Source organism: Colletotrichum fructicola (assembly GCF_000319635.2).
Source record: "Colletotrichum fructicola Nara gc5 chromosome Unknown KSG_Nara_v1_contig02, whole genome shotgun sequence".
NCBI lineage: Eukaryota > Fungi > Ascomycota > Sordariomycetes > Glomerellales > Glomerellaceae > Colletotrichum > Colletotrichum fructicola.
This window is the reverse complement of record NW_027094052.1, coordinates 4,952,740-4,968,902: the sequence shown is the minus strand read 5'-3', so window position 1 is coordinate 4,968,902 and position 16,163 is coordinate 4,952,740. Positions and strand designations below refer to the sequence as shown.

The 16,163-nt window shown below is 51.0% G+C and overlaps 5 protein-coding genes across 5 annotated transcripts; 3 read left to right on the top strand and 2 right to left on the bottom strand.

Moving 5' to 3' along the window:
• Positions 1–198: 198 nt before the first annotated feature.
• Positions 199–2,474, top strand: CGGC5_v004134 (uncharacterized protein; the record flags this gene model as incomplete). Its single annotated transcript, XM_032033040.1, has 2 exons — positions 199–609; positions 669–2,474. The coding sequence occupies 2 exons, from the start codon at positions 199–201 to the stop codon at positions 2,472–2,474; spliced, it is 2,217 nt and encodes a 738-aa protein (XP_031887769.1).
• Positions 2,475–4,584: 2,110 nt separating this feature from the next.
• CGGC5_v004133 (uncharacterized protein) lies at positions 4,585–5,040 on the top strand (the record flags this gene model as incomplete). Its single annotated transcript, XM_032033041.1, has 1 exon — positions 4,585–5,040. The coding sequence occupies one exon, from the start codon at positions 4,585–4,587 to the stop codon at positions 5,038–5,040; it is 456 nt and encodes a 151-aa protein (XP_031887768.1).
• Positions 5,041–5,927: 887 nt separating this feature from the next.
• Positions 5,928–7,621, bottom strand: SEO1-4 (putative transporter SEO1; the record flags this gene model as incomplete). The annotated part of the gene is made up of 4 exons (XM_032033042.1): positions 5,928–6,874; positions 6,936–7,061; positions 7,110–7,282; positions 7,338–7,621. 4 exons carry the CDS (start codon positions 7,619–7,621, stop codon positions 5,928–5,930), a joined length of 1,530 nt encoding a protein of 509 aa, XP_031887771.1.
• A 1,487-nt stretch (positions 7,622–9,108) lies between these two features.
• CGGC5_v004131 (uncharacterized protein) lies at positions 9,109–9,686 on the top strand (the record flags this gene model as incomplete). The annotated part of the gene is made up of 2 exons (XM_032033043.1): positions 9,109–9,341; positions 9,398–9,686. 2 exons carry the CDS (start codon positions 9,109–9,111, stop codon positions 9,684–9,686), a joined length of 522 nt encoding a protein of 173 aa, XP_031887770.1.
• A 967-nt stretch (positions 9,687–10,653) lies between these two features.
• Positions 10,654–12,998, bottom strand: katG (Catalase-peroxidase; the record flags this gene model as incomplete). The annotated part of the gene is made up of 2 exons (XM_032033044.1): positions 10,654–12,597; positions 12,669–12,998. The coding sequence occupies 2 exons, from the start codon at positions 12,996–12,998 to the stop codon at positions 10,654–10,656; spliced, it is 2,274 nt and encodes a 757-aa protein (XP_031887773.1).
• Between the last annotated feature and the right edge of the window lie 3,165 nt (positions 12,999–16,163).

Here is a 16,163-nt window from a genome sequence, read left to right as displayed (position 1 = left end):
TTGGCTGAAATTACGCAGGTGCGAGAAGAATTGGCGAGAGCCTGGTCACCCCGGGAGGCAAGAATCTATTTCATCTGTCCAATGTCGAATAAGTAGACGATGGTAGTCTCCACAGAGTCAATGCCAACCCGCTCATTCTCCCATTTTCTCGCCGTCAGCCGAACCTTCAGACGAGCCTTTTAGCCATTAGAACACAAGATGAGGAAGCCCGATACATCATGGGCGTTTCCTTGGTTCCTGCGACGCAGCACTTCACCAGACTCCCTCAACCTTACCCGACACAGCCTAAGCCAGCGTGCACCAGAGGATACATCTTACCGGCCAAGAGAAAGCTTCCTCGGCAGCTCGAGGGCCAGCGACTCAACACGAAACTTGAGAGACAGGGAAAGCGGCTCCAAGGACTACAAGCGCGTTTCTACGAACGAGAAAGGACCCGCCGCCGGCGCCAGATTTCCTAAGCACAATGTTTCCACGTGGACCGCTTTGGCAGACGCCGCTGCAGTCATGCTTCCTCTTGGTGTTTTGATCTTCATCATCTTGGTCTGGAGATTAAACGGTACTCGGACCACCGAGGAGACTGACAGAAAGTGGCGGAACGCCATTACTGTGGTACGTCGGTGTTCACGCGCTGAAATTCAACCCCAGTAACCTAACAGATGGCTTTCTAGCTTGCTACTATCTTCCCGATTCTCTTTGCTGCTGTTGTTGGAAGATTGATGGCTGAAGCTGCACGATGGAGACTCGAGAAAGGATCCAGTGTCGGCAGCCTGGAACAACTAATGGGAAGCCGTACTGTTGGCGCCACACTGCATACTATGATTGAATTTCGCACAGTCAACCTCCTCGGATTCGGCTTGATCTTTATCTGGGCTTTCTCACCTCTTGGGGGCCAGTCAATCCTGCGAATGCTGTCCTCAAGATTCATACCCGAGTTTTCGACTACGGATCTTACGTATTTCGATACGGGCGCCAACAATCAACTCAATACCTTGCCAGTGGCCAGTACCGCGTCCATAGTAGCAATAGCCAATGCTGGCGTTCTTGGGTATTTGGCAACAGTGTATGCCTCATTCGTTGCCCAGCCCGACTCCATTCAGATCGATACGATGGACCATTGGGGAAACGTCAAGATTCCCTTCCTGGACCCAAATGCGCCCAAAACCTGGACAGAAGTGCCCCGGAATCCTCAAGAAATTCAATACTCGTCTTTAGCTGGAATCCCTCTTAAATACTCAACCGTTGGCAACGTCACATTCGCGGTCGACAGTAGCTACGTCCACCTCGATTGCAACAACATCACGAAGTTTCCAATCAGCTTTCCGCAGGATAACATGACGAACATTACGAGCGGATTTTGGGCCAACAGTCATACATACAGTGACAACATTCTGAAGGCCCCCAATGGGACGTGGCGCGGGGTCAAGAATCACGTCAACAACACACAAAACCTAACGACTTGGGCCATTGCACTTGACCGATTTGTCGACCCATTTTGGGCAGATCAAGAAGTTCAAAATGCTCGTTTGGTTGAAAAGCTCAATAACACCGACGTCCAAGCAGACGTCAGGGATGGGCTGAGACTGTTTGTGAATGAGACGGGCATCGAGGCTGGCGAGGCGAACTTGCTGCTGCAGATCATCATCCCTAGCATCAAGCCTACCCGGACGCCTGAAACCAAACTCGAAGCTGTCTGTGGTGTTACACAGAGGTACGTGGAGTCTCGTGTGAATTGCACGTACGTGCCTGCTTCTGGCCGTCAAACCTGCGCGGTAGTTGCACAACGGCCATCCCAGCAGCCGCACGCTCCTGAGGCCATCTCGATTCTCTCTCTGCCACACCTCTTCTATTACATTTCGAAAGAATTCCCTCTAGCGGCAACACGCCGGCCCCTTGGGGGGTTTCCCGACTTTTCGATCCAGTACCTGAAGGATCCGACATTTAAAGAGCTTAGCTCGTCGCCGGACGTCAGCCTTGATGATCTCCCTGACAATAAGATCGGGATTCGCCTGAACCAACTTCTCAACACATATTTGATGCTCAGTCAACAAGAGCTGCAGATAACTAGCAGTACTCTGGGCCAGACGGCAAGCTTCGAACCGAACATCACGATCTCGTCAGTAGTCAGTAACCTAGTCGAAGTGTTCCAAGTGTCGGCCTTGTGGATTGGGTTTTGCCTCGTTTCGTGTCTCATTCTTCTGGCGTGTGGCATTTTAAGCGTCGTATTCACACACTTGGCGCATGGCCCTGAAGTTCTGGGATACGTCTCCACCTTGGTACGTGACTCGAAGTTTATGGACTTGCTCATGAATACCAGCTGGATGGATGGCACGGAGCTCACAAAGGAGCTGAGATCACAGCGTATCAGATACGGATACACGCATCATACTATGGGCGGAGAACCATTGATGGGTGTCGGTTATCAAGCAGATACGGAGCAGATTAAGGATTTCATCGCTCGTTATCAGGATAAGTAGATGACCAAACCTTTCAAATGATTCTTGTCAAGGATCCCTGTTCAATTAAAAGAAAGTTTATCTCTGTAATGTTGTTATGTCGCTCAGGTGTAGCCAGATCACCCGCCGTCTTAAGGAGGTATAGGAAGCACTTCATTGAGGCTGTCGGTGTTGCATTTGCTCCTGATCTTTGATGGGTTTTCGGCAGGTCACAAGTGAAAACAGCTCGTGGACATTAGTTTCAGAGTTTTTCCCCTGCGTTAGTACCACGTCATTTCATACACACTGAAGAGCCAGATTTGTTCAGGACGTGTGTGTGTAAATCTAAGCAGGTTCAGGCAGAGTGTGGCATCAGCTCGTACAGATGAGACCCACATGCCTAGCCTCAGATAACACAGCATTCGGATGCGAACCATGTGAAAACACATGATAGCTGCCGTTCTGTTGGTGGCCTTTCCCCTCTACTCAAAAAGCAGCGAGAGCTTAAGCCTGCTTGGTGGGCCCAATCATGCGACTTGTCCCTGATGTCGCCGTCGGCGCTGTGTGGCATTTGCGCTCCGACCAGCAGTTCGGGTGGAGGTGCACATCAACTCTGTTCAACTATGATGTGTCGTGTGACCACTGGCAGCTGATCAGTACCCAATTGGTCAAATGGCGGGCTGTAATCAGTCTTTCAGTCTTTATGTGGGCAGATACTAGCTGCAATTGAGGAGGTTTCATTTCATCACAAGTATGCACGGATCCGCGACTCTATCCTATTCGTTCCTGCGGAGATGCCGGGTCTCGTTCTTGCCGCTCCGGGTAGACCATTTCGGCGCTGGCCGTCTGCGCGTCAGGAACTCACCTCTGACTGTCAATCACTCAGAAGACAAGTTTAAATGAGGCCCAGAACCCTGTATATATAGTTGAAACTAGGTTATGCATGTTGGAACTCGATCTCGCTCTCGGTTCGGAGCTCTGAACAACATGTTATCTCGACTTTGTGAAGGGAAGAAATGCCATGCATTACTTTTTTCCGAAAAAAACAATGAAGCCTCAAATTCGTAAACTATCCGAATGCAACGCGGTTGTGGACACTTGATTGATGTAGGGCTGGAACTACGACGGTCCATCGCAGGCGATAGGCAGACAAACTTTGCGAGCGAAGCGAGCGGGGGAATCCCCTGGGTGGACATTTGGGGTTGTATATGCGTTGCCGCTTAGGCGAGTGTTACTTGTTAGAGACAGGGAGACTGAGTCGGGAGATGATCGCACGAACCCTCAGCCAGGTGGCTATGGTTGTGGGGAAGGGGTTCACAGAGAAGGATCAGCCCCGGACTGCGCAAGTCCATCATCGCAGTGGCTGCTACTGCAGTAAGAATGGGAATACCATCTCGTTCAGCTCGTTGCCTTGTGCGCATGACTTCGCAGCTCCCAGATGGGAATGTATTCGGCGGGTGTGCCTCGAATCTGAGCTATATCGACATGACTTCATCACATTCGCGCCTGGTCCCCTAACTAGTTACCATTATCCCTTGGAGCACTCTACTAGGTTTACTTACAATTGCTGTAGATATGGCAACATTTCTTGTGTGTGCCTAAGCCTTATCTTCGGTTTCACTCCCTCCCCTTTAAGCTCCCCTTGAAGGATGATCCCTGTAGAAACTTCGGGGTTGCCGGTGGGAGCTTCTCGTTGGTTGGTCGTTAGCCATGTTCAACAATAACAGCATGGTATATAGCGAATGATGATAGTGTTCATCTCAGGTGGTGGTATTATCCGCATAGTAAATGTTGCGTGTGAGTCAGGGCGCAAGTCAGCGTCTCTGTCTTTATGTCCGCCTAGAATGAGGTGCGTTGCGCGTGAGTCAGGGCACCTGTCAGCCTCTATCTTATGTCCGACTGAGGTAGAATGAGGACTAACTCCTGACTGCTGGATCTACTTTATCATGACTCTTGAACTCTTAGCCGCCTCTTGCGGTGCATATTATTTAACGTAACATCTTTTGCTGACGTCCCTCTGTCCGACGATCCTTTCTCAGTCACTTTCTGATCCAATTGACATACAACTGACTACAATCGATCAATCATAACGAATTCAAAAGAAAAACGGCAATTTAACTCTCGCAACCGTTATTTTCAGCGCCTTCTTACAATGCCGACATCACTACTTCCCCGACTCCTCCTAATGAGCCTCTTCGTCGTTCATGCGATGGCTGGTAACTGCTGCTGGAGAGACAGCTGGGGAAACAGCTTGCAAGACACCGGATACGGCAATAGAAACTACAACTATGATACGCTATGGCTCACATGGGACGAGCCTGCACAGATCGTTCGATGTGGTCTCTCTGGCAACTTTCAGCCCGGAACGAAGTGCTCCTCTGCAACCTTCAAGGACGAAAACGGCAACCTTCAAGCATTAACGAACATCACCTTTGGTAGCGACCCTCAGCCCTTCCAGTTCCGCATAGGTATTAATCCGGGGAGCTGCGATCCTTTGCCCAACGAGAAGGTCGTCACCGGCTGGGAAGGCTGGGGAGTGTTCATGTGGGAGGGCCATGAATTTGCTACAGAGCCGCTGGGACTCTGCAATACGGACCATTCAGCGTGAGCCCGGCATGGCTTCTTTTCTACATACGTTGGACTGCAGTACACGGCATGCGGGGTTATATCCGAACATCTCATACGAATATCGATCGACATTTGTTTCCTAGCTAATAGCGAATTTTGTACTCGGAGAAATACCAAAGTCTTTTGCTCATCTTAAGTACTGAAATACACTCGCATGGTTTGAACTCAAAGCGTCGCTCGAACTGGTCAGTCGCGCTCTCGACGCACGCGTGTTGGCGGTCGGCGAAGAGACCGCTGTGATTCCGTACCCGTTTGTGGTACTGGGTCGTCGCAGTGTCAAAGATCTGTTACCATTGCTCCGTCGCTCTTTCAGGGGTTCCATGTAAAGAAGCCCCGCAAGTATCACGCCAATCTACAAGATCGTGGGACAGATGTAGATGCTCACGCGAGCTTATCCGAACCTAAGGTACGCAACCACAAACAGTAGACTCTCTCATTTCCGCACAGGTCCGCAGAACTCCGCTCATCACCCCGACAGATCTTCAGATCAATGATCGGTGGATCTTCGTGTAAAAGCCTAATGCTCAAGCATAACAACGCTTTCAATTCCACGAATCCGGCGTGATGTGAGATGCTGGGGTCATTCAGATCACATGCAGAAGCAAATTTATCAGTGAGCGGAATGATTGCGGAGTTGAGGGATTCAGTCATTTAGTGTTTAGACCTCCGACGAGAACCAGGAACACTATATTTCAAACGTATTTTAAAGCATTAGCAGTTTAGTGATTGATAAAGTGAGCAAATTTTGTTTAGGTAATGAATGCCGCGCCATCAGTGTTCCGTTTTGCTATGAGAAAACATTTCTCATCGCGTTCTTGACCATAGCTCCTGCAAGCACCATTAAAAAGGCCAAATACGTCTGTGTCATTATCTGGCCCCTATCTTAGAGGATTCGTGGCTGATAGACGTGCGTCCAGGACCTTTCTCAGGTATAGGTATACCAGACTGCTGGGCCCCTTCCTTGTCCGAAGAGACCAAGTCACTTTCTTGTTGCCCATCTGTCTCCTCGTCAGATGGACTGGTGTCTTGTCTCTTATCTCTCTTCAGATAATAGTGCATAATCCACGTGAATAGGATCAACGCGATAGCGCACCCAAGGCAGAAAGAGAACCCCTTTCTGTATCTTGGAGACTCGACTGTCGGAAATGTTAACAAGGGCGTCCATGCCGTTGAACTCTGAGACAACAGATTGATGAGCACCAAGGTGAAGCTTCGCTCCTCGGGACTGTCTCGCAGTAGATTATTGACCCACCCGTGGAAGACGGACGACAGGGCGTTAGACCAATACATAGTTGCGAATCCAAACCACAAGCCTGCTTCAGGAACTGTCCATATAGTCAACAAGACTAGTCCCACAGCGTTCAAAAAGGAGCAGATAGTGATGGCCCATGCTGGTCCGAGGAAGAGGTCCGAAGCAAAACAGGCGATGAGCGTGTAGGCAATACCCAACGCCGGCGAAATAGTGCCAAGCTCGTTGACCTTTGCTGCACTGTATCGGCCGAGACTTTTGATCCAAAGAAGATAAGATCCAGTGTTCTTGTGGATACCAGCGTTCCAGAAAAGAACGTCTGTTGTGATGACCAGCCAGAAACGGAACCCCAAAAGGGTGCGCTTGATATGCCCAAATTTCATCTTGCCGTGTAGCACATGCCCGTGTTTCTCGAGGCGCTCTCGAGCAACTCGAAGATCATTATCGTTGACGCACCATTTGTTGGGCTGATCGACCGTTCCTGGGATGACGAAGTAGCCCAAGATGCCTACAGGAATTGTGATTAAGGCACAGATAATATACATCCAGCGCCATCCTTCCATGCCTGTATACCAAAGTTAATAACTTGATTCAAGTGGTTCTAAGTTTCGTAAACGTGATCTCACCGCGAACTCCCTCCAAAGAAGTTGATGCGCCCGCTTGGATCAAGCCTGCAGTCAGAGTGCCGGCAGCTAAGCCTGTGTAGAAAATGCCACCACGGCGAGCAATCTCGTGGCCTCTATACCAGGAACCTGATTTTAAATTAGCAGCTATACGGCCGATGAATGGCCAAGACATACCGAAAACGTAGTGCATAGCGGGGAAGAAGGCGGCTTCAAACCAGCCGACCATGAAACGATACGCCGCCAACTCTGCGTAAGAGGTGACGCGATACTGAAGAAGAGTGAACACTCCCCACAGTACGTCGCAGATTGGCACCAGATACTGTATAGGAACATATGTCATGATGAATCTGCAGACTCTATCAGCGCTGGGAACAGAATATTCAACTCCCCAAAAGGGCTTACAAAAAGGGGATTTGTCCAAGCACTGAGCCAAGGGTAAAAAGGGTTTGAAGTTGTACGAGCTCGTTGCCGTAGAACCCAAGATCTTCTTTCATACCGGCCACATAGGCATTGTTCAAGTTAGACTGGTCGATGTACTTGACCCAATACCCTAGGACAGAGTACGGGACCAGGAACATGTCGATTTTGGTGATGAGACGGCGCTCCTCCGGGGTGTCATCGTCAGAAAACCATTTGATTTTCCACCATTTGTCCCGCGGGACGGATTCTTTCAAAGCCGATGCCATGATGGTCTGACAGCTTTAGGTGGAGTACTCGAAATCACTTGGTTGACCAAGTCAAAAGTAAGCGGAGGCTCGTGCTTGTGATATATCTTTCATTTTGGACCCGTCTGTGCCAGTCTTATTGTCTTCAAAATTTCAGATGAGCCATTGCGCAATAGAATCCAAGAGAATTGCAATCTTTCGGATGCACCACAAGCTTGTGAAGTTGGGGACCGAACTGGTGAAAAGTGGAGGGACAAGACGCGAAGGAAGAAATGGCCAGGGTGGAAGTGAAGAAACGGCGATAACAGCATGCGATATCGGTAAACAGAACCAACGCAATCATGTCCAATGCTACGATGGGTCGTTTACGTCGAGTAGCGAAGACGGTCACACGGCGATCGCGGGATGATGTGCTGCAACCCCACAATGATGATAGACGCAACCTTGCTTCGACAGTCTTGGCTCACTTTAACGCACTGAAAGTTCGAACAAAAGGCTGGCTAGCACATCAAGAATATTCAATGGCGGATTGATTTACCCGTTCTTTCAAGCGAATCTTCCCCAAAAGACGTGTTCTGTATCATGTTTTCCCTGCTTCAAGCTGTATTCAGCTATGTTTTCGTCGCCACTGGTGGTGCAGAGCGCCTAATACTCCGCTGAAAAGCATTAAAGATCTTAGTAAACCAGACAGGACGTACTTATCATTTTAACTCATAATCCCTCATACGACGATTAACACTCTAATTAAATGCGATGTTTGCCTTAAATGTTGAAGAATTACACGTATTGCAGCCGCGGCGCTTCGTCAAAATTTCCATACGTGACTGGCCAGATTGGATTTTAGTTGCTCATCAGAAGAAGAACACTCGGAAAAGTTGCTCTTCTTCGATGATTCGGGTCGCAGCTGAAACTATCGTCTCATTATCGAGTAACAAGGAGTTGACCAGGGCAGGCTTTGAAACTGACGTCGCGTACCCCAACCTAGCCCGCAACTTGCAGGATACGGATGACTGAAGTCTTTCAAGCTTTCCCGATTGCGATTGATTTCATCCGCATCACAGTCTTGTCCTTCGAATTAGACATTGACGATGACTGTCTCTCACGAATCTGTCAGGTCGATCCAGTCTCGGCGTGTAGCAGTAAATCTTGTCGCAGTTCGGAGAATTCGCGAAACGCATCGTCCCCGCATTTCAAGATTCGCGACAGAAGCGCCCCTGAAGAGTCGATCTTGAACTGAGTCTCGTACCCGCTAATTGGGTGGACTCTTGGGTTTCGCATCATTCCCTTCGTCGTGACTCGGCTTGAATTACCCCTTTCTCAATTGCTATTAAAGACGGATGATATAAACCGTCTCATGTTGCCGTTCGTCTGATGTCGGCTTTCCCCGTTACTAGAATTCCAGCACGCCTTCTTCTAATGCAACTTCGTTCTCTTCGTTAAAGCTGTCCGATACAGTCCAGTAACTCACAAGCCGGTCTCTACAGAATTTCTTTATTCAATTCATCGACATGCACCTCACCGTCTTCACCATTGCGCTTGCGAGCCTTGCCAGAGTGGCGACTGCTGGAGTTGCCGTTGCACCTCGATCGGACATCTCTCTTTTCACCCGAGTTCCCCAGGCGCCCGCGCCTGCCAAAGGCACTTCTACCAAGGTCGCGACGACACCCGAGACCTCAGACCCACATGACAACTTCGACCCCAAAGTGATCATTGGAGGAACAGTTCAGTGCTTAGCTGCAACGTATGTTTACACCGTGCATATGAAAAACTCTTCATCTCTAATGCATCTCATTACAGTGCTCCGTCGAAGAACGATCAGCTCATTGCAGAGCTCTCTATTTGCGGAGGTATCAAGGCACCCATCAACAACTGCCCAGGCACGGAACAGAAATCGACCGGAACGTCAGGCAAGGCTCTGTGGACTCTGGAGGCTGCTGCTGGGGAGAAGATCAACATCTTCAAGGGCAGATGGGAAGAGTGCTGCAATGCTGGTCGAGCCACATGTAAGGGAAAAGCATTCTCATTGCAGTGCGAGAACGGCACGGATGCTGGCAACCCGGTCACCATCACGCTTTCAAGTGTGTAATACGGGCTTCCAGAGAAGAGGACTTGTAATCCGTAAATTGGTTCGAACAAGGGTAAAAGAAGGCCGTTTCCCAGAAGAGCCCTTGAAGCCCAACCTAAGTCATGCATAAATTAATGCTCCCAGGCAGGTTGAACTGATGTGGTGGGCAGAAGCTCGAACATTGAGCTTTTGAGACGGTCCACAAAGATACTTCATTTGTCCTATCCTGGAATGTATTTCGTTAAATATTGGATCGAAATAAAGCTTGAACAGACTTCCGAGCTAATGAGGTACGGTAAAAGGTGACAACATCCACGGACGAAGCCCGGAAGCCGCTTGGCAGGTTCGTCTGATGATATCGCGTCACAGAAACGCAACATGCAGGGTCCGCACACTCAATTCGCCTGGAAACCAACTGACTGCGGCCTCAAACACACAAAACGAGAACGAAGTGTTTGAAACAGGAGCTTTGAGTGTATCGCTTCACCTATCAGAGCCTGAGCGTGCGAGAAGACCTCGAGAAGGCCTTTCCAGTGATAAACGTCCGTGGCCCTATCAGGCCACTTGGCATAGATACGAAGCATATCATTGATGTGGAACCATGGATGTGTGGTTAAAGCTCGATGAAACAAAGCTTTGTCGATTCAGGATGACACTCGTGAAGGGGAAGCTGCGGCAGGTCACTGATGCGACGGCTCTTAGCCACTGGTTAGGAGATCTGCGAGCTCCGGCGATGGCTCCGACGTCCAGTGCATTGTGCAAGCATATAGTAGTTACGACACAATTGGGATCAAAATAGCGGCTTGTGAAGATTGAAGGGAGCAGGACGTTGAGTGGGAAAGATTTATTACAATCCAAGACATAAGTACATGGCCTTATTTGCAAACTTGATAGGCTACATCGGGAATCTCATAACAGAGAGCAAGACACCTATCATCATCATGCCCCGCACTTAAGCAACTTTTTTAATTTATCGTGACACGTCAATCTAGAGACGGCTTGGGAGGTTCGAACCCTTCTTAACGTCGAATCGGTCCAAGTTCATGACCTTGTCCCAGACCTTGACGAAGTCCTGCACGAACTTCTGGCCACCATCGGCCTGGCCGTAGATCTCAGCGACGGCGCGGAGCTCAGCCTGAGAGCCGAAGACCAAGTCGACGCGGCTGGCAGTCCACTTCTTGGAGCCGCTCTTGCGGTCGCTACCCTCGAAGACGTCGGGGTCGCTGGTGGCCTTCCAGACGGTGCCCATATCCAGGAGGTTGACGAAGAAGTCGTTCGTCAGAGCACCAGGACGGCTGGTGAAGACACCGTGCTTGGAGCCGTCATAGTTGGTGTTCAAGACACGGAGACCTCCGACCAGAGCGGTAAGCTCAGGGGCAGTCAGGGTAAGGAGATTGGCGCGGTCAACCAAGAAGTTCTCGGTCTTGACGCGGCGTGTTGACTTGCCGTAGTTGCGGAAACCATCGGCAATAGGCTCGAGGTGGCCAACAGACTCAACGTCGGTCTGCTCCTGTGACGCGTCGGCACGGCCAGGGGTGAAGGGAACGGTGATGTTGTGTCCCGCGTTTTGAGCGGCTTGCTCAACACCGGCAACACCACCAAGGACGATCAAGTCGGCCAGAGACACCTTCTTGCCACCAGAGGCGGAGCTGTTGAACTTTTGCTGGACCTTCTCGAGGGCTGAGAGAACCTCCTTAAGCTGGCCAGGGTTGTTGACCTTCCAGTCCTTCTGGGGAGCCAAGCGGATGCGGGCTCCGTTGGCACCACCACGCTTATCACTACCGCGGAAAGTGGATGCGGAAGCGAAGGCAGTAGAAATGAGCTTAGAGCCGTCAACACCAGTGGCAAGAATCTCCTTCTTGAGGGCGCCGACATCCTGGTCGTTGATGACAGCGTGGTTGACCTCAGGGATGGGGTCTTGCCAGATGAACTCCTCGGTGGGAACCTCAGGGCCGACATAGCGGGAACGGGGACCCATGTCACGGTGGGTGAGCTTGAACCAGGCCTTGGCGAAGGCATCAGCGAATTGGTCTGGGTTCTCGAGGAAGCGACGAGAAATCTTCTCGTACTCGGGGTCGAAGCGCATTGACAAATCAGTTGTCAACATGGTGGGGAGGTGCTTCTTGTTGGGGTCGTAGGCATCGGGAATGATGGGCTCGGCGTTCTTTGCCACCCACTGGTTCGCGCCCGCGGGACTCTTGGTAAGCTCCCAGTCGAACTTGAATAGGTACTCGAGGTACTTGTTGCTCCACTTGGTGGGAGTGGCGGTCCAAGTGACCTCGAGACCAGAGGTAATGGTATCAGGACCCTTGCCGGAACCGTGCTTGTTGACCCAGCCGAGACCTTGCTGCTCAATAGGAGCGCCTTCGGGTTCGGCCGCGACGTTGCTGTCGGGAGCAGCACCGTGGGTCTTGCCGAAAGAGTGACCACCAGCAATGAGAGCGACGGTCTCCTCGTCGTTCATGGCCATACGGCCGAAAGTAACACGAATATCTCTCGCGGCAGCGACGGGATCGGGGTTGCCATCGGGACCCTCAGGGTTCACGTAGATAAGACCCATGTGGGCAGCTCCCAAGGGCGCCTCAAGCTCGCGGGTGTGGATGTCCGACTTAGTGTCCTGAGATCCGTCGACGACACCAGGGCCGTCCTTGCCCTCGTGGCCGTGGGCATAGCGGATATCGTTACCCAGCCATGTGTTCTCACCTCCCCAGTAGACAGACTCATCGGCCTCCCAGGTGTCAGGGCGACCACCGGAGAATCCGGCAGTCTTGAAGCCCATAGACTCGAGGGCAACGTTACCGGCCAAGATCATGAGATCGGCCCATGAAATCTTGTTGCCATACTTTTGCTTGATAGGCCACAATAGGCGGCGAGCCTTGTCGAGACTGACATTGTCTGGCCAGCTGTTAAGAGGAGCAAATCGCTGCTGGCCCTGTACGACGAAGTTCGGTTAGCAACTTGATCTGACGCGGGGGTTCGGAGCGAACTCCGAGTGTGACTTACCTCGCCGCCACCTCCGCGACCATCCTGGACACGGTATGTTCCTGCGCTGTGCCACGCCATACGAATGAAAAGACCTCCGTAGTGACCGAAGTCAGCTGGCCACCAGTCCTGAGAGTCGGTCATCAGAGCTGTGAGGTCCTTCTTCACGCCCTCGTAGTCGAGGGTCTTGAACGCAGCAACATAGTCGAACTCCTGTCCCAATGGGTTGGTGACGGGAGTGTGCTGGCGGAGGATGTTGAGCTTCAAGGCGTCGGGCCACCAGTCGCGGTTCTTAGTGCCACCTCCGCCGGTGTTCATCAGGCGGGTGGCTGGACACTTGCTCTCGGCCATGATTGCTGATTATTCTCTTGTAAGATCTGCTGTGGTATCAATGGTGTTTTCTGTTTTGCGTCTTCAATTGATGGAAGAAAGGCAAAAGCAGGGAGGGAAAAAGAAAGTCGATCACCTTCAGAAGCGCGGAGGAGGGACGAGAACCCCGCGTTTTATGGCTAAGGGTCATGGCGACGCCCCCCGACCCCTCATCCAGTTGCATGACCAATAGCCAGAATCTTGTTGGCGGTTGGGCGGGATAGCCCAAAGCCGAGTACATAGTGAATACCACTGTGCGCTCACATCTATTTCCCAATTATCTTGCACTAACGCGTGACAGCAGCCATCCATTCCAGACTCGATTCTAGTGCGGGTGGGGGCGAGGGACGTGGGAGGGCAGCTTGGGAGGCAGCTCGGGCCTGGTATGACAAATGGTGGGAGCTAGGAAAGCCACGGGATGGCGATGTTCTCAGGGTCCTTGTGTTCGAGATGATCTAGATCAATCGCGGCAAGCCCGTTGCGGTCAATCCGCAAGGCCTTCCATTTGTTCTCTCCTTCCACGGACGTTCACCTCGAGGCGAGAGGCAACAAAACGATTGTCCCTTTGTTATCCATCTGTTAAGAGCCAGCTAGGGCGTGCTCTAGTTGCTATGACGCGCACATTGGGATGATTTAGAGCTCGCTCTAGCAGATTTCGGAGGCATTGCCACACTGAGCCGTTAGCCTCACAGTCCCAATAAGATGCAACAGTACCGTGAACTTGCGTGACCAGCTTGGAACAGTAGCTTGGGCCGAGTCAAAATGCCGTGCGGGGAGGACCCATCGAGGGAGCCTGTGAGCCTGGGGAAAGGGAATGTGCAGCAGATCGACACACCATCTTTTGTCCAATCGAAACGAACATGATAAGCAGAAACCATGTGGAATAGTTAAACAGTGACATTGAGTTGCAGCAGGGTGGAGGTACCTCTGGGTCCCTCTGCCCCGTCTGTCCACATTCCGTTCGCTCCGAGCCGGCTGCCCCAGCCTGTCCACTTCTGCTATTACTCCATGTTGTGTTCTGTTGAAATACGCTGTGTGTGAATGGCTATTGTCTTACAACCAACCCCGCAGTATGCTCACTTTTCTCTAACCTCAGGTGGTTTCTCTGCAGTAAAGAAAAACGAAGCATGCAGCAAACTGTTCATATTCGCCGAACCGAACCGCCCGCGCGACCCCTCTCTACTTGCTATATATACCGGGCTGCATGAGAAAGCGACCGGGGGTAAGCTTCTCGAGAACCTCGGCGACGTCACTTAACCCCACTTTGTTTCCTCGGTGCCGCGTCGACGCCAGACACTGGTTCTCTGATTACCAACGCTAGCTCCCAAACCAGGGTAGTCTGCGACAGAGATGGTACTCGATAGAAGGCCGCTGAAGCTAAGACCGCCGATGACCGGCGGACTTTTGATGGTGTACGGGGATTATCACAGGCGAATGGGGTATCGATATCCCAAGATATCAAATCTTCATCACACACATCAACAGCAACCTCTACGGCCCCCGTCGAGGAAGACGAAAAGAAAACGGCCAGCTCGCATTGGACATTGGGCTTATGCGTTGTCGAACCTTCTTCGATTTTGATGGCTGCTGACCACTGCTGCGCCCAAGCTTCTTCCTCTCCCCCGCAACGCTTGGCAACTCCGGGATTCGTGCGAAACATCCCCGACTCGTGTTTTTGTTTTTTGCCCTCCGCTCAATTCGCCGATTGACCGGCATCGCACAGTCGCTGGACCCCACCGGTCAGTCGTTCGCAATCGTTGATATCATAGACTCTGAAAGGCGGAGCATTGAGAGCCCAGAACACCGTTGGATGGATCCGTAGTCACATGCTAGCGAACCCCCTGTATCCTGGCAGCGATGGCCCGCCACCAGTGGTTTTTTTCTTCAACGTCAACCGTACGCTTGGAATCTGGAGTCTGGGCGACGACACCTTGGAGGCTAATGGGGCTAACTGAATTCACACATTATTAATGGTTTCAGAGAATAATTGGCTGGAGTAAGCTTTGAGTTCCACGTGGGTTGAACACGGGAAGACGGTGTGCGAAGCCAGCTGGGAATTCAGTCCCTACGTGTGCAACCCAATTGTGGCAACTCCAGGTGGATGAACCAATTACTCACAGGATATGTTGAAATGTTTCTTGTTACTTGGAGTAAGTTTAATACCCTTTCGTTTCGACTGCCTTCGACCCTATCCAAGAGTACTGCTCCAGCCGCTGCTCAATATTTTGTCTCGTCTTAAGCTGTGGCGACCAATTAAATGTCGCGCATAATATCTTGCGCTTCGCAGCCTTCCCGGCGGGATCATGTAGCTGAAGTCTTATCAGAGTTCAGGCGGCGGCTGTTTTAAGTAGATGACAGCTGTTGTCGATCCATGTATCGTCAAGTCACCCGTAGTAGTTCGTGCTACTCCTCCTTCTAACATTGACACCTTCTGGGTGAAACATGACGTGCAAGGAAGAGCTGTTCACTGGCTGCGCTAAGTCCAGTTGTGTGGCTGGTAGGAATTCAGCCGTAGATCTAATGCTCCGAAGGATATCTCCAGCCGCGGCCCGCGGGTGTGACTGCCCCATCAAACGAGATATTTCCCGATTCCTCCTAGACCAGGACAAAGATAGTGTTGCGGGAATCGTCAAAGTTACGGGTCGGTATCCTTTACTCGAGCCTATGAAGCAGGATTCGCATATCACGAACATTATCAAGCAAGTTACTTGCTTCGTGTATGTTGTGGAGCAACTTCAATCTCACATCAATCCTCTTACGGGGCCATAGATCTGCGAATGCTTCAATTACTCCATATTTTCGCTAGCCTAATGAATAATGCTGATTACGTCTGAATTGCGAGGAACACGTCCCAGGGGTTCCGATAGCACCGCTGCCACATCGTTTTGTGATCTGCCTTCAGTGAACCCACGATGTAGCCTTCAGAAAAGTGACGTATATATCCCGTAGCCACCGGAAGCCACAAGAACAACTTTTTGATGGACTCAAATGGAATGTCGAAGAGTCGAGAAGCAAAATGATGTCTCGGAATTTGCAAAGCGGATGACAAAACCAACCATCACATGGATTTTCCTATCAGCCCACCACTTTCCTGAGATACAGTTAGTAATGCGTCAATTCAACAGGAACCATCATCGTGTTACCCCT